Source organism: Notolabrus celidotus, chromosome 9 (assembly GCF_009762535.1).
Source record: "Notolabrus celidotus isolate fNotCel1 chromosome 9, fNotCel1.pri, whole genome shotgun sequence".
Taxonomy (NCBI): Eukaryota; Metazoa; Chordata; class Actinopteri; order Labriformes; family Labridae; genus Notolabrus; species Notolabrus celidotus.
The window spans coordinates 13,378,834-13,401,968 of NC_048280.1; the positions used below are offsets into that span (position 1 = coordinate 13,378,834).

Below are 23,135 nucleotides of genomic sequence, written 5' to 3' on the forward strand. Positions count from 1 at the left end.
CTTCCTCCAATTTTTGAAAACCAATATGTTACATTGGCTTTGATTTTGTGTCAATCTTTGCCGATGATGTTAGAGGCAGCCTGATACTTTACTCTCTATTGCTTGGCTTTGGAAACCTAATCCCTCTTCCCCCACAAATCAGTTTGAGTTGAGGTAATGTCAGACTGAAAATGCAAATGAAGTGTAAGGAGTTGACAGCTCTGTTTGAAGGAATTTTAGCGTTGTGTAATCTTTCAAATTCTTGGATCCGTCCCTCAAACATAATCTCATGGATTGCATTACATGTCCCGGTGGAACACAGACATTTGCTGTGTTTAAACTTTGCAATAAGCACAACACCACTTTCAGATGTCAGAAAAAAGGGGGTCATCAGGTTGGTGCTCCAATAACTCAAATCTAAAAAATAATACTAACCAAGGCAACCTTTACACTCCACACTAAAGTTGCTCATGGCAGGCTTCCTCTCTTTGGTTGCTTGAGTGACAAACTACTGCTACTAACCAGTAAAAAGGCTGAGTGTATTCTGAGTATGATACATTTCCCTAACTCTTGGGGTTTTGGCTGGTCACCCAACTGGCTCGGCTGGATTGGAGGTCTTGAAAGGATCAATGAGAAGAGTTGGCAATGAATGAAAAAAGTTCTGCAATGTTTTACTTTTCTTGGGCGGGCAAGAGAGCGAATGTGGGATAAATCAGTTGTTGTGTGGGCATGTGTGTGTGTGTGTGTGTGTGTGTGTGTGTGTGTGTGTGTGTGTGTGTGTGTGTGTGTGTGTGTGTGTGTGATTGTGTATCATTATCAGAGTTTTAAACATAGACAAATGACGATGTGCCTGCCCTACACACACACCTTGCCAATTCTCCCTCTGATGAAATTCCCTTCACCTGTGTGTGTGTGTGTGTGTGTGTGTGTGTGTGTGTGTGTGTGTGTGCGTGTGTGTGTGTGTGTGTGTGTGTGTATGTGTGTGTGTGTGTGTGTGTGTGTGTGTGAGGGTAAAATACACACAAAAAAGGAAATCAAAGAAGGAAAGAGGACATGAAATTATGGTTTGTTTGTCTGTGTTTTGTTTTATGGTAAGGTCAGCTGATTTTGAATGCATTAAGGATTTCAAAGTTTAAGAAAACAAGGGTTGAAAAAGACGAACGTCAGTCCGCTCTGGTCCCTCTCTTTTTACATCTTCGTTGTGTGTTTGATGAAGTCAAATAAGTCATATGATAGAGGTTATTGACAAGCTTAAATGCCCTCATTGGATGAGAAGTGGCCCTTGGGTGCTGCCCTAGCGTTTTCTAAGAACACACCGCCAGACGAGAAAACCACACTCTCACATCCAGCATTGCCAGCTTTCTGCTACCACAGCACTCTCAACAATTACCTTCCGGCTCTCTAAAACACACACACACACACACACACACACACACACACACACACACACACACACACACACACACACACACACACTCACACGAAGGCTATCTTTATTACTGCAGCATTTCCAACTATTCCAGCCTTACTTTTTCCCTTTGATTTCCGTATGCCTCCTTCACCCAGAGACCATTAAACCAGATCTCTTCTAAAAGGCTTTAAGGCCTCACTTGGCCGGCCACTTCTTCTCCAAAGCCCTGCCATGGCTCCTTTTTTTTTGTGTGTCTGTGTTTTTAAATCAAAGTCCGTGAAAGGTTGGGGGTGGGAGCAGAAAGAAATTTGGGACAAGGTTTTGTGTGTTTGTGGGTTGGAGACACATCTGAGCTACAAACCCATATGGTCCTACTCACACACAGACACACACACATAGACACACACACACACATGCACGCACGCACGCACGCACGCACGCACGCACGCACGCACGCACGCACGCACGCACGCACGCACGCACGCACGCACACGCACACGCACACGCACACGCACACGCACACACACACACACACACACACTCAGGCTTAATCTGATACGGTACATGCCCTCCTGGCCTGTTCTGCTCTGTTGGGATTTTTACTTTTTCTCTCTCCTTTTTTTCTCCCTTCTCACCTGCTGAGAGTCGTTGTAAGATGTGTAACTTGCTCTCTTTCTTTTTGTCTCTTCTGCTTCCACACACAAGAGTACACACTTGCACACACACGCACAATTCAGAGCAGCACCCGCACACTCTCGTAGTCTGGAGGTGGCCTCTGCTGTGATTCGTTTGCTCCTCTCACAGAGGGTTCTGATTTAGGGATCGCGGCGGTGTGTAGCGTTTTTGATTCTGCTGGTAGTCAACCTGAAAATGTTTGCCTTGATGGTTTTTTGGCAGAGGCCGTGTTGAGGGGAGCTCTGGCCAGCTCGCTTCACCTGCCAGCTGCTCAGCACAGACTGGTCCTTCTGGAGTTTTTTTTTTTTCCTACCAAAGTTTTATACTCAAAAAGACAACCCCCCCCAACCCCCTCCCTTTCCACCTGGCCCTGCAGATCAGGTTCCATATGCATCAGTGTCTCCGAGTGGGAGCTCTGACTCACCTTCAGTTAATCTTTTCTGACTGCAGCAAGTGTTGATGGGTAGTGTGGTGGGTCCAAACCTAAGGTGTAGAATTTTAAGGTGCATCCAGTTATTGATTGTGGAGAGAAAAAGAAACTCCTCTGTACAAAAGAAAGCAAGTACAGTGAGCTGTTGTAACTTGTGAGCACAACTTTTCCCTGAATGAAGGTTTATTTTTGTTTATTTATTTATTTATTTATTTTTAAAGCAGTGAGTATACAGATTCTGTTTAATGAGGGGAATACTCTCAGAAGTAAAGACAGGAAGAGGCTGCCACAAGCACATTGTTCTCATATTTCAGAACAATGTTCCTCTGCATAAAATTGCAAGGAATTGGGGGATTTGATCATCTATAGTGCATAATATCATTAAACAATTTAAATAATCTGGAGGAGTTGCTGCACAAAAGGTCAAAGGTAGAAAACCAACAATAGATGGATGCGATCTTCTGGCCTTCAGGTGAACCTGCTTTAAAAACAGACATGACTCTAGTGGAAATCACTGCATGAGTGTCATCCAAAATCATTGTATGTGAGCACAGTTTGCCGCTCTTTCACCAAATACAGGTTAAAACTGTTCTTTGCAAAGAGGAGACTATATATAGACATGATCCAGTAATGCTATTGACTTATTTGAGCCTGAGGCCATTTAAGCTGACATGCTTTATCAGGGAAGACTTGGACAACACTTCACTTTCAAAACTCCAGAAACTGGTCTCCTCGATTCCTAAACAGAGCTTACAGAATGTTATTATTAAAAGAAGAGGTGATGCGGCACAATGGTAAACAGTGAATGATTGCAAACCATTCAAATCTGTTTTATTGACATTTTACAATCGAGAGAAAATGGCAATGTTGACCTCCATGGTCCATAAATAACTGAGTTTTATTCTTATAACAGTTTTATTTATTTTTTTAGCATCTAGTTCAAATTACATTTTATTTATTTTTTTAAATATAGCATCTTATTTTGTTTTAATGGTTTAATAATGTTTTATTATCTTAGAAATGTGTTTTATTTTGGTGATTTTAATTTCTTATGTTGGGTTTTAACATCTTATTTTACCTCCAGTGTTTCCTCATTAAGATATCATGAGAGTGTTTCCTCAGTTCGTTCAGCAACTTCTTTTTTATTTGTTTTTATTTGCTTATTTTTATTTTAATTGTTTTTATTATTATTGTTGCATATATTGTGTTCTTCACCTTAGGATTGTGGGTTGATTTTGGGGTCAGGGCTGGGTTGGGATTAGGATGGGACGGGGTCTTTTTATTTGTATTTTTTTTGTACAGCACTTTGTGTTACAATATCATTGTATGACAAGCGTTTTATAAATTAAATTCTGATTGATTGATTGAAATAGGCATAACTTTTAAAGTCAGTTTCATATCGGTCAAGAACTCCTTACAGGAGCTTTAAAACTCATTTTAAAACAACGTCTCTATCTGTCGTTGTAACTATACAGCATTTCTGTTGTTCAGTTAAACTCTACAACTACTTGCAAGTGAGTCCTCTCTCAAGTCTCACTGGCTAATTAGTTATCCTGTCAACCTGCAGCTTAGACGCTGTTCCTGCATTATGGCTAATGCAATCAAACTGTCAGTGTTTAGAGTCATTAAACAGACAGATTTTTCCTGTTTTTATCTGGGGAGCTGTTGATGATGTTGATTGAAGTTGATGGCATTGCCACAAACAAAAGTAACACATAAGGCTGATTTATACTTCTGCGTCGCCCTACGCAGCAGGGGCTGACGCGGACATGAGCCCCTCATACTTCTGCGTCGGTGTGTCTGTGTCGCGCAGCAATTCTCCGCCGAAACGCCTGAGGGCAGTGCGGTCTCTCTGATAGCCGGTCGCCTGCTATCAGATCGCCGCTACGATCTCTGTTTACTTTTCCACATCGATTCAGAGCGTGTTATGTTAATCTACAGCTGATACATGTTGCTGTTTATCATACAGACATGATTACATGAAGAATAGAGAGGAGGAGATGAAATACACGGCCGATGTGTGGCCGATGTTCCTGTGAATGCGGGAAAGACAAAGCCGTCGAGCGGACCAATCACAGGGCTTGCGGTCCGCGTCGGCTCTACGCGTCGTTACATTTTGGAGGAGGTGCACGTCAGCTACGTGCGTAGGCCTCTGCGTAGGTACGGGAGCTACGCGGACCTACGGCGTAGGTTACGCCGTCGATTCGACGCAGAAGTATAAATCAGCCTTTAGAATGTATAACTTAATTCAATACATTGAGTAGACGCTGTTTTAAAAACATGTGTTCATGTATTAGTCTATTGTACGGCAAGTTTGATACGTTAACTTTTCTACCTATGTTTGAAAAACTGGTACCAACTTGACAGTCTTGATGTAAAGTAATTGTAGCCTTAAGTGTCTTTTTTGCCTCTTTAATCGCTCTTCTTCCAAATTTCACTCCTCATTGTATTTCTTATTGAACATGAAACATGAAAGCTCAGGCAGACTTTTGATATAGTTTTCAAAACAAGTCAGACTCAGGTTTTAGTCTAAGTGCACTCTGACAGTCTTTTTCCTAAAATGTTCAAGTGGATAAGATACAATTTCAGTTTTTATGCATCCATCTCATGTTGGTGCTTTTGGCATGTATGCAAATCTGTTTTTTCCCTGACTTGCTTTTTTTGGAATTTCACATTGAAGATTCTGACAGGGAAGCTTGAGCAGTGTTTTTTTGTTCTTCAGTGTTCTTTGATGTTTGTGTCTCTTTGTTTTCTGAGTTAATCACCGCACAGAGTCAATTCTCTCTCTCCTGCCTCTCTTCCTCTCATCTTTTTTCAGTCTTTGTGATTGATGGAGAGTTATCAGAAGCACTGAGGACGCCTACAGAGAGGACAAACAATCTCCCACATATTGTTGCGGTGTTGAGTGTGACCAGGGAGATGAAGTAGCTATCAATACCTGTATCGATGACTACAGTGGAAGCGGGTGGAAATGTTCTGCTTCCTTATTGATCTCTGATCCATTATGAGCTGTTAGCAGACGGCCGGGTGAATGATGGGGAGCGGTCCATCCATCATAAGTCGACGTCTTCGCTGCTTGGCAGACATGCTCCTCTAGCTGTTTAGCTTATCCGTTATCCTCCTCTTGTTCTTCTCCTTATGTGATCCTCCTTTTCACTCCTTTTCTCTGCTGATCACCAAACACAAAACACTACAGACACGCTGCACAGATGGAGTAAGCATTTAGGCTTCAATCTGACAGCCCCCCCCAGTCTGCACACGCTAGCTTTGAAAATTAATCTTGAAAGAAGTATTTACTCCAAATATTGGCATGTTAAGCTTTCCTCATAGCAAACGAAAAATGTCTTTGAGTTGTCTTTTTATAATGGCTGCCATACTTAGATCGTGCATGTGTGACTAAATGAGTTAAAAATAACTTTCAATGCTTATTTAACTTATCCATTCTTTTCTTCTTCCTCCTTATCTATTCTTCAGGTCACAGATCAGTCGGTGCAAGCCGTCGCAGAGAACTGCCCTGAGCTCCAGTTTGTTGGCTTCATGGGATGCCCGGTTACCTCTCAGGGAGTCATCCATCTTACTGCGGTGAGTGCCAAACAATTTATTCGACCTTTATTATCATAGTTTTCCCTGGAGGCTGACTTCTAAGCAACTGTGAAGATGTGTTCTTCCATAAAGATCCTGTGAAGAGTTTTTTATTTGGTTATAAGACAGACTGAAATTAATACTTTGGCCTTGATGTGACTTATCACAGCAAAACATCAGGGGGTTGGGTGTTTCTGTATAGCAGAGATGTGACCTAGTGAGACGGTTGAAATTTGGTTTCATGTAGGGGACGATGTAGTCAGTTGGATGAAATAATGTGGAAACGTGATGTGACGATGAGCTAGAGGATAAACGCAGAAAGAATAGCAACTACACTACACTAATCAATTTTACTGATAGTATAAAATGATGAACAGAGGGCATCCACATGAATTTTCAGACCTAATACAAGAACAGCTCAACATCCACTCCACATGCCATGGCTAACCAACATAGCTTAGCTGAATTAATGGCAACTAACGATAGAACTAGTAAGATCGGAGAACTACATTCTTTATAGAGCCGTAACAGTAGCTTGTGAGACACTTAAAAATTGGTTTGATGTAGTGGATGAAAGATGAATATCAACACCCTTTTTGAACAGCAGAGGGCGCTATCTGCTTTTCATTTCTCTTGTTTGTTGTTATTATGATTCCTACATTCCCGCCATTTTAGTATTTTTCTTTTCTATCCATGCAAGAATGCTATCTAAATAAACTAGTGGCTGAAATATCTCTGTACTCAAAATTAGGTTACTTTAACCCTTGTAGAAATAGGGAAAAAAATTGTGTGTTGAACTCATAGACTGTATAGAATATGGACGTAGTATCCGTGATGTCACCCATCTGTTTCTGAAGCGCTGTTTTGAGGCCAATCAAAGGCCATATTGCTGCTGTTGAGCGATTATGACATAAAGAGGCGGGCTTTGAGCCTCCTAGCCAACAGCTACAGTGTTATTTCTGCTGTAAAGTTCGGCTTTTTTGAATTGATGTGTATGTGGTTTTCAGTACTTCCAGAGCCAGCCTCAAGCGGATCTTCGATGAACTGCAGTTTTAAGCACTTCCTCATTGGACTCGTATTTTTAGACTGGAGGTTGCCGCTAGGTTGAACCCAGTATCATATATCGTATCGTGTCATGTCTTATGGTATAGTTTCATATCGCATTGTTTCATAGCATATCTTATCATATTGTGTCGTTTCAATTAGTTTTGAATCGTATTTTGTCGTGTCGTATCACATCTTAAATTGAGTAGGTCGTTACATCCCTGCTACATATTAATATTTGCTGCTTTTAAAGGTGACATATCGCGCTTTTTTCATCAATATATATTGGTCTAAGAGGTCCCCAAAACATGTCTTTAAAGTTTATGCTCAAAAAAACACTTTGAAATCAGATTTTGGCATGCCTGAAAAGCCTTCTTCTTCAGTCCTCCTCAGAACACTCTGTTTTCTCTCTGACCACGCCCCCTCAGGAAGTGGATGTGCCTCGGCTCTCCAGCACGTTGATCTAATGTTTACATGTTGGCTGAATATACATGGCTACTCAGAGATCACGTTTCTTCAACCCTCTGAATCTGATCCAGAATCTGATCCTGATGGAGAGGCGCCTGTAGCAGGACCTTTCTGAATGATTGGTCACAGATTTAGTGTTTCTTGTTGTTTTATTTATCAGTATGTCGACGTGTGTCTTGGTACACAGCTACGAGCATGTAGCTATGTGGCTATGCTAACTAGCGCTAGCACTTATCCATGATAAATAAAAATCATCCACTAGATCTTCAAATCTGCAGACGTGGGGAGTAAAACCGACCTCTGCCAGAAAGGCAGCGGGACCTTTTCTGAAGGATTGGTCACAGATTCTGTGTTACTTGTTGTTTTATTTGTCAGTATGTAGACGTGTGTCTTGGTACACAGCTGCAGCTACGACATGTAGCTATGTAGCTATGCTAACTAGCGCTAGCACTTATCCATGATAAATAAAAATCATCCACTAGATCTTCAAATCTGCAGACGTGGGGAGTAAAACCGACCTTTGTGTTTATTAAGACAGCCTACAACTAGCATGCCTCCCTCCTAAGCTCCTTGTTAGCACACATTTGTGCAGGTAATGAAAAACGGGGGAGGGATTCAGTATTATTTTATACAGTCTATGGGCTGAACAAGCTCCGAGCTCTGACTCCGTGACAGACCGGATATTGTTGTTACGTAACAAAAACACGGAAGTCTGAAACGGCTCGTTTCACACACATTTACAGAAAGGTGGAGAAATCAAAACAGGGGCAGAATGGATTTTTTTCATTCTCGGGGGGTTTGTAGACATGCCAGGGACACATATTTAAGGTAGAGAACCATTAAAAAGTCCATTTTGCATGATATGTCACCTTTAACTTTGCTGTGCTGTCAATTTTAGACCAGGCAGTTTACGGACAGCAGACTAGTAGTGACTTTGTTTAAATACCTTTAGGACTAAGATTATAACTGAGCCATTGGTTTGACAAGAAGTGGGCCCTTTTACAGGTGTTGCCAGGATTGAAAAATGAAAGTTCCACACAGTAGCTTTAAAGTAAAAATGAAGATACAGCTCTAGCACAGTTGAACAAAGGTTTATTCCATCAAGCAGCGTCAGTTTCTTTGAAGTTATTACTTGTATTGGTAAATATCAACAGAAGTTCCAGCGTAACAAGGTTTTCTGGTCTAATCCTTTTACTGTAGGCGAGCTGTCTGTGTTGCTTTTGGCCATGAAATGTCTCCGGGGGGGAAATTTACTTTTGGAGAGTTAAACCAGAACCTCGCTGTGTGTTTTATCTAAGACTTAGTTTTGAACTTATTTCTTGTTAACTTTTAAATCTCATGAAAGCCTAATGAGATGAATCCTAATAATACGCTGCTGTTCCGACTACACCCTGCTGTTTGGATATTACCATGCTAATGAGCAGGGCTCGCTGGTTTAAGATGTGCTATGCCATATAAACATGGACACACATGCACTCACACGATGATTGCTTGGATTGAATTCACCAGAAAAAACTGCACCTTTATTTTTCTTGTCTCATTTATTTCCTCTTTCCGTCATCCATCTAGAATGTGTGTGTGCTCTTGTGTGTGAGTGTGTTTGGTATGTCGGCACCCATGTGTGCTTGAGTAATACAATTCGATTTGTGTTTGATGTACTTGGGTGTACACGCAAGTGTGAACGTCCCCTTGTGGGTTCCGTGCGTCCATTCCTCCTCAGATGCAATTACAGTTGTGTTAATAGGACTGAGACACCCGATGCAGCGCTGCATTATTAGATTAAACAGCAGATTAATTTGTGCTCATGGTTTTGGCCTCCTATCATCTCTGCAGCCTCCACTGACCTTGGCCGATGTGTTGTAGACAGACAGTAATGAAGGCAGCCAGTCATAACAGCATTAGCATACCTGGAGGTGGACGCACACACATCCAACCCATGCACAGCCTAGCACACCTCATTATTATTTATTACAGTATTAAGCAAGGTGAAGTTTTAGGAGTTTAGATGAGCAAGTTCATAAATCTGATAATATTTATGCCTCTTTAGGACTCCAGGTTCTTCTCGACTGAAAGCAACTTTGAATGTTTCTGCACACCTTTTATAGAGCAGCAGTGCTTACTGAACTACATGCTTATTTTGTTCAACTTGATACAACACTTATAAGGTCATAACTACAGGGACTGCATTATATTCAAAATAACATGTTTTTAAAATTCCGCCCCCTTATCTTTGATAAAAGAAACCACCATACAATTAAAACCCCAGAAGTCTACTGACCTGACCTCAATTAATAACACATAATTAGCTTTACATAGAAACAGTTATCTCCCTGAGTCCTCAACAAATGTACGAGGTACTGATCACTATTATATGAGATTTGTATACAATTCTGGTGCGTAAAGCATGTTTGTAAAGTAATTTAAATCAGATTGTTTTACATCAGGGCTGTCAATCAAACATTTATTTTAAATGCAATTAATTTGATTTTTAAACATGAATAAAGTTCCATTATTTTCCATTTCAAAACAGTTTTTAAGTCCATATTACCAATGTTAAGTCATACCTCTTGATTTGGGAATCAAATGAATGTAGTCAGAGGCCAACCGAATATCAAACGCTGTAAGTAACTTCTGATGTAGTTTCAATCATAGACTGTATATAAAATGGACAGCGTTGCTCCACCTTTTACCGTTGTACGGTTTTGAAGCTAGAGAACCCGTTCCAATGTGCAGACATTGTGCAGCCAGAGTGCGCTGTAGAGAATTTCATGGTTCTGTGTTGCCACGGTAACAAGCTCCACCCTACAGCGTAGCGTCACAAGATCCTATGGAGTTTCCCTCCACAGCAGCTATCAATGAAAGCAAACCCGGAGGTAAAACCCCGTTTCTTAACCTCTAATAACTAACGAAAAAAAAGAAACTTTTCAGAAAAAAGAGGCCTTGGACACAAAACAGTCAAATAATAACTACATATCACCACAGCATACGGATGTGAGAAACATTTATACACGTGTATTTATTTTTTAAAGTTTGACTGCAGCCCCATTCAAATGAATGGGGGAGACAGAGTTTTTGACCAACACTGCAGCCAGCCACCAGGGGGCAGATGCTCTGGTGGAAGCTTCACTTCCAGCCGAGCAAGCTGCACCCCTGGTTTCAACCACATGTCTGTGTTAATTTCAAACACCAAAATCATGCCCTGCTGTCACTTGCTGGCATCAGTCTGATTAGCTGCACCTGTATGCTTAGCTCTGAGGTGGTAGCTCAAACTTAAAGTACTTTATTTATATCTTAATTTAATTTGTCTCAAAGGACATATTACTTTTCGCTTGTCAACCGAGCCGTCTGGAAGTTTTTTAATGTGTGATGTGCCATTTAAAAGCGCAGTGGTGACATTGTTTCCTCCCCGTGTTTTTTCTCGGGAAGACACTGCGGAAGCTTAACTACGGTGTCCCAAAGGGGATAAATAGAATGTGATCTTAGAGCTGTAAAGAAAAAAAAGGAACAGTATAGTAATACACACAATTGAGTGTGGTGTGGTAATAAAACTGTTTTCCGTATTGCATCATTTGTCCTTGATTTCCTTCTAAAGTTTTCAGCTTCAAAAAAGGGATACTATAGCAATATTTGCTCCAGGCTCAAGCAGTGTTTTGGCCCTGTTCCACATAAACAAAACCTCTAGTTCATTTCTACACACTGCAGTAACAAGGGAGTTCAGTAAAAACAGAAACGTTTATAACAGGGTGTGAAGTTACTCTTCAAAATGTCATAAAGCTTTTTGGTAGACCACTTGGTTCATACAGGTATTGACAGTACAAAAACTTTTTTCTTTTGAATATTTCACTTTTCACACATCTTAAGAAATCTCAAGTTTACAAGAATCTCTCTTGCATGAAAGTTGTTTTTTGTACTTTTCATATAAACTGCAATAGCTCACTTTAGAGATGATAACTTTGACTCTGATTCAATCAAACACTCAACCACACTATTAAGATACCTCCTGATATATGTATTTATCATCATTCATGAAAACAAGACAGAAATGTTTCAAAGATAACACTTTCACTACATTCAGTCTGATTGATAGTCACATCAAATCTCTCTTTGTTTCTGTCATTTCAGTCCTCAGTCCTGTGATTCATCTCATTCTTTCTCCCTCTCTGCCCCTCTCTCTCTCTCTCTCTGTCCCTCTATAATCTCTGACAGTAATTATCTCGTTTAGCAGTTGATTCCTCCTCTCTTTCATTCCCACTTGGGCCCATCTAGTGTCGATTGAAAATCATATTCTGGCATTTAGAATCGTTGCATTTCTGATGACTCCGTGGACCCGCATGCCATTCCAAGACTGCAGCGTTCTCTTGTTCGATTATTACACACTCCCTCCCACTTCTTTTCTTTTCTCTCTCTCTCTCTCTCTCTCTCTCTCTCTCTCTCTCTCTCTCTCTCTCTATTTCTCTCTCTCACCCTCTCTCCCTGATAATCTTCTAAACCTCTTCACTTACTATGCAACTATCACCAGAAAAAAAATCCATTACTTTTATTAACTTCTCTCATTTCAGATTGATATATTTTTTATACCGGCTTCTCACAAATTAGTGTGTGAGGAAATCAATTGAAATGGTATTTTCTTAATCAAGTGAGCTGGAGGTTGAAATGGGCCACCCATGGTGCAGGGTTCGATGCAGATGGTCTGCAGAGTAGCTGTAAAGCTGCAGCATTTATGCCCCTTTTAATGGTTTCTCAGTGTTTCAGTCCTTCGGGAGCCATGCGGTTCCTCTGTGATCTGCAGCACAACTCAATATTTATTGCCAGGCACAGTTTGATAAATCATCATCTTGTTAGAGACCTAAACCTAAAAATCAAGATTTCTGCTGGCTGAGAGTAAAGCCTGCTAACATTGAAACAAGCTCTCCTACACTGCCCTATCATGTTTGAATTCAAAATTGCATGCAGCTTCAAATATCTAGAGCGTAACTGTGAAGATTTTAAGAGCAAACACGATTCTCATGTGGTCTTTATTGTTCCACTGCCAGGAATACTGTACGTTTTTTATTTATGGTTACTTTTTAGAGTGAAGCTCAGAGTTTAGCTCTTAGCTTCTGACATTAATAATAGTTTTATTGATGAGGCTTGTCACATCCCAAGGCTTTGTAATGGATACAAAGCATCATGGGAAGGAGGCGTTGTGGGTGTCCCAGAGCTTTTCCTTCCCTTAGCAACTAATTTGAGAACTTTATACGCTTTCTTTGTGGACTTCGGTGATATTTATCACACTCCTAATTCAGTTGCAGTGGGTTCACCCTTTAGTCAAACCTCTGACAGGGCACAGAGGTGAAAATGTAGAGGATTTAGTGTAGGTGTTTGGTTGTCTTTAATGGGTACCCCATGCTCTTTAGATATGTTTGTGTGTATGTGGAAGGAAAATGTGTTAGTGTGTTTAAGAATTCGAGATCACACTGTATTTACTGAGCTCATTTTGCTGTTGACTAGTTTTTATAAATGTTTAACACCAACTGAGTCATTATATATCTGTTTGAGCAGTTATTTGACCACATTGTTTAAGCCTACCCACAATTTAGCATGCTAACAGAAAACAACGTTTTTGCAACAGTGTTTACCAATCTGATGGAAGCTAACATTTTGCCAGTGTCAACTAGGGTTGCAAAATTCCGTGAAAGTTTGAAACTTTCCATGGGAATTAACAGGAAATTATGGGATTTAACGTGAATAAACCAGGAATTTACTAAATTGAAGGTTTCATGTAAATTCCCATAAATTCCCAGTTAATTCCCATGGAAAGTTTCCAAATTGGAATATTTCCAAAATTACCCAGCTTCACTTCCCATAGAAATTTACCGGAAACCTTACGGAAATTTACCGGAAATTTTCCACCCCTTTGCAACCATAGTGTCAACAGGCAGAGGTGAAATACGCTTCTTTCAGTGGATTGATTTGTTATGACGGGTGTGATCTCCTTCTATTCAGAATGCGTTACATTTGGGGTATCATATGGGGTTTTGACCAATCAGAATCAAGTATTAAACACAGATAAGTTATTGATAAGAAATGCAGATAAGATTAATTAATGAAAAACGACTCTTGTTCGCTGGTCTCACAGCTGCTAAAAAAATAGTGGCTTGCCGCTGGAAACACCCGCATACACTTTCAGTGAGGGAATGGCTCTCCACTTACAGAGATATTGCACTGCTGGAACTATCCACAGCTAGATCACATTATACTAAAACACATAATGTTACTTGTTGGCTGAAGCTACTACAAAATATCTCTGGCTTACTATAGCTACTAGTGATTAGGTGCCGCTATATCATATGTTTATCTTGGTGTATGTACATATGCATGCATGCATGTTTTCTTCTTCATAAATGTATATGTACTATGTATGTAAGTATATGTGTATGTCTGTATATGTGCATATGGGTGTGTGTATATATGCGTATATATGTGTGTGTGGGTATGCACACATATGTGTGATTGTTTAAGTCTATGTACAGACTGTTAATGGGATACCAAGATGGGGGAGGGATTGGAATTTTATTTATATATTTACTTTTCTTAGTTTACTATCAGTGTCGTCATGATTAATAATTGATTATTGTTGTTACTATTATAATTATACTTTTACCAATACATTTTTTATTTATTTATTTTCAAATGTATTATTATTATTATATTACTATTTTTTTTTATTTTTGCAATGTCAAAGCCACTGTAACACAAAATAAACAATAAACAATTGATCACAAAAAAAAAAAAAAGAAATGCAGATAAGAGTAAGTTTGAGAAAATAACACGATTTGACATTTTATTGTCACTCCTTATTCTGAAGTCTGAACTTCTATGTTTAATGTACTATGTCCATTGAGTCCAAGTATTAAAGAAAGCTTTCTTTTTAGATATAAGGGTGAAATGAAAACCTTTCCATAACGTATACGTCATATATTATTTTTTCAATTCTTTAAGGGTGGGTGGCTCTAAACTTAGACACTTCGCTTTTACAGCTTTTTTACTTTCTGCCAAAATCATATTGCTTTCAGTCTCTCTCTCTCTCTCTCTCTCTCTCTCTCTCTCTCTCTCTCTCTCTCTCTCTCTCTCTCTCTCTCGCTCTCTCTCCTAACGTCTCTCCATCTTCTTGTCAACCCTTTTCCCCTTTCTTCTGGTAGTGATTAAGTCCAAGGTCGGCTCTATCACAGAGCCCGTGTTTGAGAGCGGCTCTGGCTGCCAGAGAGTCTTCATTGCCCGAGCCTTAGATGTCCCACTGATGGCTTCCCCTTTTCCCCTGTCATGCCTGCCCACAATGCCCCTCCTCATACATCAGACCTATCACTGCCCCTAAGACACTTTGGGCCTCAAAAAGCCTTTTTTGTGTGTGAATGTTCCCACCCTCGGGAGACAGAGAGAGGAGGCCAAAGACATAACAAATGGAGAGACTGTTGAAGAATGTGTCGGAGATGAAAAGAGGTATATTTGGAGACAGTAATAGCTGAGTGTTGTCTCTCTGATGTGCAGGACTGGGATGTTTCTGGTCTTAATTTCAGGCCTTATAGATTAAGTCAGCCGTGCCGCTCCGGTGGCTTTGTTGTTCTTCTCTGGAAAAAGGAGGAGAAAAAGTTGGGACCTTTTGATAAATGCTCTCTAAATTTGACAGAATTGGACCGCGGGTAATACCTCATTCTTTCTGTGTGTTTATGAGAAAATAAAACAGTCTGCTTTATGACAGAGAAGCTATTTGATACCAAAACCAGAATCATATGTTGTATCCATCCTGGTGGCTTTAGTGGAGCAGCGTGTAAGTAAGTAAATATAATTGTGTATATATTGCTTTTCATAAACATAAATCACAACGTGCTTTATATGGTCATAACACAATGAAAGAACTAGAGGCAGTAGACAATAGCTAGATAGTAGTTAAACAATATAAACAATTGTGATAAATAAACAACATAATAAAACTGATTCTTCACAGTTTGAAGATAAATTACCCAAATCCTTGTGTAATGCAATGTAATGTAAACATAATTAAATTAGATTAAATTAAATGACATTCAATTAAATGACATTAAATTAAATTAAATGTCATTTTTATTTACAGAAATGTCAAATAATTTGGTATTTAATTAATGGATGATAACTTCAGTACACTCATCCACAATCATGGCCTGTTTTTTTTTATTTTCCTAAATTAATTCTCAGCAGTAAACTCTCATATATTCTGTATTCCTTGCATGTAAAGTGAAGCTTTTTAGAAAACATTTTATGTTTTGAATATTGATCATTTTGGCTTATAGCTAATGCAAATGAAAAATGTAGCATTTCAAATCATTCGAATATTTTGTACGATCAATCGAATAAAGGATTTAAACATACTTCCCCAAATTCCTTTGCCATGAGTTACTGCATCAATGCAGTAGGGTATTCAAGAGGTCAGCTTGTGAGGTGTTACTGAGGCCCAGGTTGCTATAGCCTTCAGTTTGTCTGTATTTATGGGTTGGATGTTTCTCATCTTCATCTTGACAAATAGCTCCAGGTATCTATGGAGTTCAAGTCAGGTCAGTTGGCTGACCAATCAAGCACAGTAATATCAGCAGACCATTTAGTAGAAGTTTTGGCGCTGTGGGCGGGTGTTTATTTGGGTTACTTGTCAGCAGATGGAAGCATGAAAGGCTCTCCTGGTAGATTATGTGTTGACATGGAACTCAACTCGTCACAGACTGCAAGAAACTTTGTGTTGAACTTGAAACACCTGGATTCTCCACTCTTCCTCCAGACTCAAGGACCTTCAGTTTCAAATGAAATGCAAAATTGACTTTCATCTGTAAAGGTGACTTTGGACAACTGAGTCTACTGAGTCTGAACGGTCCAGTTCTTTTTCTCCTCAGCCCAGGTTATATGCTTCTAATGCTGTCTCACCGGAGTTGTTTGATAATATGGATGTGATTGTTGTCTGTATGGTGGCTCTTGATACACTTACTCAACCTCTGTCAACTCCTTGTGATGCTCTCCCAAGGTCTTCAATCGACTTTTCATGACAATCCTCTCAAGGCTGCGGTCAGCCCTGTTGCTTGTGCACTTTTTCTTACCACACTTTTCCTCTGTAGTCAACTTTCCATTGATATGCTTCAATACTTCACTCTGAGCACAGCCAGTCTTTTCAGCAATGACCTCTGTGGTTAACCCTTCCTGAGGAGGGTGTTAATGATTGTCTTCTGGATGACTGTCAAGTCGGCAGTCTTACGAATGATTGTGGTCGAGTGTACTGAAGTAGACCGAGAGATACACAGTATTTATTCTGTTTGAATTGGGGGTGCAACGGATCAAAAAACTCACGGTTCGGATCGGATCACGGTTTTGAGTCACGGATCGGATCATTTTTTGGATCAGCAAAAAAAAAAAAAAAAAGAAGACAAGACAAATATAACTTTGTCCTCCATTTATTTTGTAAAACCCTTGTAAACTTTTGCCCATTAAATAAAAACAACAGTCAACTCAAAATGTACTGCATGTGCAAAGCACCTTATCTGTGGGCCCAGTCCTGCCTCATTCACTGCATTTCATGGCATGGCAAGTGAAGGAGCAGAGGAACTTCAAAAGTTTCACTCCATTCTTCTTTCATTTGCTGATTTTCACCGTCCACTTTTCTTTGAGCTGCAAACTGTGAACACACCGTTTTCGTGCATTCTAGGGTCCTACATCTGGCAAAGTGCCAACATGCGAACTGCTCCAGAAACGAAAGTGAAAGTTAAAAATTGCACTAGCAGCAGTGGACTCTAAGTGACCCAGTAACAGCCTGTCTGCGTATCTGACATGGAGACAAGTCCCGGTAAACACACGGTGACCCGACCAAAACATAGACTGAAGGAATAACAGTTCGGGGGCCACAAATAGGCGGCCGGATGCGGCCCGCGGGCCGCGTATTGACGGCCTCTGGTCTAGTGGGTGCGCAACGGAGTTTCATAACGTGGCTCAATCACATTCAGCATTCACTGTATTTCACAGGGAAAACAAAATGCTCCCATACATGTGACTTACAAGATGCAGGAGGTTTTTCAAGTCCCTCTGCTCCTTCACTTGCCATGACAACAGCTGCGCTTGACGAGTGAGTATGGATTGAACATGCGGTCATCACGTGAACACGCGCAACTTTTTTCATCAACCGATCCGCGGACAACGTCCGTGCCGAACCGTGGAGAGGCATCCGTACGGATCACGGATCAACGATGATCCGTTGCACCACTAGTTTGAATAGTGATGAACTCCACTCAAATTTTAATTCTGATATATTTTGAGATATGTATTTTTTGTTTATATGTAAAGAGTCTCAAATATATTCGATTTTCACAATCTTGGGGGCGCCGTTGGCCTAGTGGTCTAGACACATGTCCCATGTACAGCGGCAATTGTAATCGCAGCAGTCGCAAGTTCGACTCCCGGCCTCGACCATTTGCTTTGTGTCATCCCTCACTCTCTGCTCCCCGCGTTTCCTTTCTCTCTTAAGCTGTCCTATCCATTAAATGTGAAAACGCCCCTTTTCACAATCATAAATAACTCATGAAAATATTGAACTTGCTCCACAATATTAACTTTTTGAGATGCACCTCAATTGCTCATTACCAATAAGGCACCAGAACTGCATAATACACATACATAAATATATTAAATGTGAATCTTGTGTATCAAGTTTTATGGTAAATATATTTAAAATACCGATTAACAGGTACTGTACACTCGTGACTTCCTTAATTCAAATTTGGTAGAAAAGAAAAAATGAATTAAACGTGAATGATACATTTTTAATTTAACAACATTTTTTTCTGTTGTCCCAAGTCCAGGTATAAAAAGACGTGATAAAGTAGCGAAACACAAAAGGTTAAGATTCAGGTCTTCACCCCACTGCCACCGACACACCCTCCACTCCAGCACTCACCCTCCCCTCCATGCAGGATGAGTGGTGTCTGGCTTTGCTGTAGTCTGCCGGCCCCCTTATCTCCTCCCTCTGACTGGAGCACAGAAAATACATAATCACAGTTCCCTGTGTCAAACTGATAACCCCCAACACAAACCAGAGAAGTAAGTGTGCATGTGTGTGTACCCTTTATGTCTATGTGTCCCATTTCCTGTGTACAAATGTGTGTGCGACTTTGTACTTGTACATGTGTGTTGCGTCTCTCGGGTGGTGGAGAGGATAAAGAGGGGGAGAAAAAAAAACAACCAAGTGGAGGGGATTTAGGGGAAGAAAGGTAATGGGGTTGTGGGGGTCGCAGAATGAGTCTAAATTGTAATAATAATTTTCTTCACTGCTGTATGGAGGAGATTGGGGGATTTATGAATATAATGAGCAGAGACGAGCTGAGGGGTGATGTGTGTCTCGTGCAGGAGTAATTGAAGAATAATTAATTTGGCTGTGAGACTTTTAACCCAGAGACAGACACAGATAGAGAGCTTTTTTTGACCTCTGAAGGAGGGGGGGGCATGTCTCAATGTCTCACTTTTGGCCCTTCTAGTATCACTGTGCCGAGACTCTCATCCAGCACTGTCACATTGGCTCCGTGCGCGAGTGTGTGCATGCCTATACGTGGTCATTTGGCTTAGCGCGGCCAAGAGAAACCAGCGCTCTCTATCTCCTCGAGCCTTTCCTCGCCACTGAGTTTGTTATCAACACCAACACATGCAGGATTAGCGACTGACGGAGAGAAAGAGAGAGAGAGAGGAAAAAGGGGGTAGGACAGGGGAAATAAGTGATAGACAGTAGATGAGCACGAGTCAGATAAAGAGAGAGGTTAACCACACACACACACACACACACACACACACACACACACACACACACACACACACACACACACACACACACACACACACACACACACACACAACAGGGATCAGCTCACTGGTCCATGACTGATGCAGACAATGTATTTGTGATACCAGACCCATGGCCTTTCCAGTATTTGCCTCAGTTCCCTTTTTCAAATATTCATATCACTCTGTCTACTCAGGCCTGTGTGTATTCATGTGTGTGTGTTAGTCTAGAGCGGGGTGGTTTGCGTGTGATTTAGGCGAGCCGCAGTGGGATTGTCTCGACACAGCTTTCCCCTGTCTGACTGAACTGTCTGGGATGCTCCGATATGAAAAAAAAAAAAAAGAAGCAGAGTGTGTATGCATGAGTGCGCTCTTGTATTCACCTAGTGACACGGCTGCCATTCGTCCCACCTTTCCACCCTCGCCTCACCCTGTCTCACACCGTCTCCAACACATGCGGACAGGCGAGCCAAATGTGTCAGGGCGCACAATGCCACCTCAACAACACCCTGTGACTTTGACTCCTTCCTCAGGACTTTGGATATTACTTCAAAGTAAACTTCTACTTGCTTTGTGTTTATGATTCAAGTTTGGCTTCTCTCATCTTTGCCGCTTTTCCACTTTAAAGGCTACAAAAAAAGCTGCTTTTCCCCTTTCATAGACAGTAGGTGTGTGTGTTATTCTTGGTGATCTACCTGTACATGCATTTCCCACACTTAGGCCACATTTTTCACTGAGCAAACTCACATACTAAATCTGAAAGTGGTTATAAATTAACTCTAGTCGTGAAATAGCAGCTCATATTTTCCAAATCCAACATGTTCGCTGTTTATGACTAAAACAAAGCCTGCTTTATGCTTGCTTTTTAAATGTCATCGAGCTGCTTGTCAGCCGAGACGCTGAGTTTGATAGACAGTAACAGCCTTGAGCTCATGCTGCTTTTTGTGCCAGCGTTCAGACCAATGACATCATACCCTCCGCATGGGGTCCAGCAGACCTCCACTTCCTGCTTGGCATCATGATGCTTGACGCTGTGTAAATAGATGAAGTAAGAGCAAAAGGTAGTTATAGCTCTGTGTTTGGTGGGGCATGCACAGGTACACACACACACACACACACACACACACCCACTGTGTCTCAGACTTTGCAGCAGACTAATGTAATACAGCATCAAATCAACCCTTCCAATTATTGAACTGCAGCCTGGGCTTGGCTCAAGAATAAACCTTTAAAAATAGAAAGTTATTTTTTTTTAAATTTAATATGGCGTTTTGTATTTGACCTCGAACTTTGGCTCTGATTTTTTGCAGTTTTTGATATTTTTTTTTATTGACGTAGGCGGGAGCCAAGTGGTTTGGAGCTCACAGATCTCCTCCGACCATGTGGGCTGAATTAAACAACCTCTGTTGTAAAGAAATGTGGAAGTCACCCTCTACTTAGACCAGTTTGCTCTTTCAGCTCTTGTAAAATAACAAGTGTTAGCTTATTTCTACATAAGTCAAACCAAGTCAAGTCAACTTCATTTATATAGAACATTAATAAACAACCAAAGTTGACCAAAGTATTTGACAATAGTGTTAGGAGCTCTAAATTTGAATAATTTAAACTGAGAATCACACCAAGTTTAGTGAACTGGGAGCATTCATTTGAAATGTCATTTTACGCTCTGGATTTCTGAAGCAGAACTCAGCATTAAAAATAAACAAAATAAATGTGTGATACATTTTTCTTTTAAAGCAGCCCTCCATAGCTCAATATATTTATAGATATTTAAGAAGTAGTAAAATGTGTTTAAAATTTTAGAATTATTGGTTTGAGTGTGTTTATTCATACAGTACATTAAGCATTTGGTTGGGGTGAAGCAAAAATTTGAAGTTAATGTAGCATTATTATTGCAAATTTACTTGATTTAAGTGTTTTATACATTTAAATATATATATAATGTTTCTGATATCTGTGTCTGAAAAGAGGTAGTTACAGCTTGGGAATATAAGAAGTAATGGTGCCTCCCTTACATGTGGTAGAGTTGAGGTATGATTAAGCATACAAAATTCCCCCCCAAATTTGTACCTGAGTGCATTACTTCAGTTATTGTACTTAGTTATTATCCAGCTCTGCACATGAACATGTGTGTGCAAAGTCTTGCAATATTCATATTCACAGTGTGAATCCTTATTCCCGTACCATGAAAGTGTGTTCACAGGGCGGGGACGACACGCTGGTCTCCGAGCAGCTGGATTCTGCAGGTTTCACTGTTTTTATGAACTGAATGAATAATTACCCGTGTGTAGCTGCCAATTCAGGAGACGATGCAAACTCTGCCTGGTTACAGACTCAGCCAACGAGGAGAAAAGTCTGCCGAGCCCCTCACCAAATCCCTGTCTCTCCTCTCTCACTATTTCCCCCCCCTTTCTGTCTCTCAGTTTCTCTCACTGTGCCGTATCACCGGCTTTGTCTCCCTCTCCCTCTTTTCTGACCCCGCGCTTCCTTTTTTTTGGTGCACCATTTATTTTTCTTTCTTTTTGCGCACGCTTATTCTCAGATCCCCAGAAATACATGAGCAGAAAATAACACGCTGTATCACAAGTGGAAATGATTAAGTGAGATTGGAAGCACTGAAACCTCTCACCTCTGAGTCAAATTATGATAATCCGTCAGCTTTGAGAAAACAAACACTGTCCTGTCACATACTGGAGGTGCCACTAATTACGGAGAGGTTGTTTTTGTGCCACATTTCATTTCAGGGGATTTGGGGGGGGTATTTTCTTTTTCTGCAGATGTCTGCTAAACTGTGGAATTTATTATTTCTCTGCACTGGATTAACAAAGTTACAGGCTCAGCCGTGACTCTGCCTTCTCTCTTTCATGCAGACTTCTGTTGAATTCTCCAATTTTCTACAACCTAGCTACACTCTCAGCCAATCAAAACTCGCACTGCTTGGCCTGGTTTCTCATTGGCTCACTGAATCAATGAGACAGCTGCTATTGGCTGTAGTAAAAATTCTGTCTAGCAGACATAAGCAGTTTTGAAGATTTTAAGAACAAATACTACTTCTGATGTTGATGTTGGGCTTTTAAAATGTACTGCAGGCTTAAAAACTATAAATACTGAATGCAAATAACTGTGTTCCTGTTTTTGCACTCAGTGTGTGCAGCTTTTCGGGGTAGAAGTGTGAGGAAATGTGCACCGTTGATGGTAATTTCTTTGACCATGTGAGTGCATGTTACTTTGAACACTAGTGGTCACTCAGACTACATCTATACCTCTCTTTCAAGCAGTCCCCCCCCACCTACACACACGTAGACACGTACGCACATCGACACTGATCAGCCATATTCTGCATGAATAATTTAGCACTTCGATCCAACACTGGCCACAAGGGCACATGACAGTTTGTGTATGTACATGTGTGTGTGTGTGTGTGTTTTGTATGATAATTTGCACAGTTAGGGGTTTTCCCCCCCGTTCATTAAATCTCATTGTTTAGCACGTCAGTTTATCCATCCCCAGTGATCACTGCTGCACTCTTAACCTATCTCTGCGCAATTACGTCGTGCAATGTTTATTTCATGAGGAAATCTATGCATTTCATTACAATATGGATGCATATGTGCTGCAAGAAAATATGCTCCATGTTTATCTTATGCCTAAGAAGATATTTTATCCCATTTGTGGATCCAAAGAGAGCCACAGGCTGCGTAAGAAGAGAGGGGAAAACCGAGCAGCTAG

The 23,135-nt window shown here is 40.6% G+C and overlaps 1 protein-coding gene across 4 annotated transcripts in view; it reads left to right on the forward strand.

Moving 5' to 3' along the window:
- The window catches only part of fbxl17 (F-box and leucine-rich repeat protein 17), a 300,805-nt gene that overhangs the window by 101,488 nt on the left and 176,182 nt on the right, over positions 1-23,135 (forward strand). For all 4 annotated transcript variants that reach the window (XM_034692622.1, XM_034692623.1, XM_034692625.1 and 1 more), the window contains exon 7: positions 5,970-6,077. In XM_034692622.1, coding sequence (XP_034548513.1) covers positions 5,970-6,077 — 108 coding nt within the window. The remainder of the gene's footprint in view (positions 1-5,969; positions 6,078-23,135) is intronic.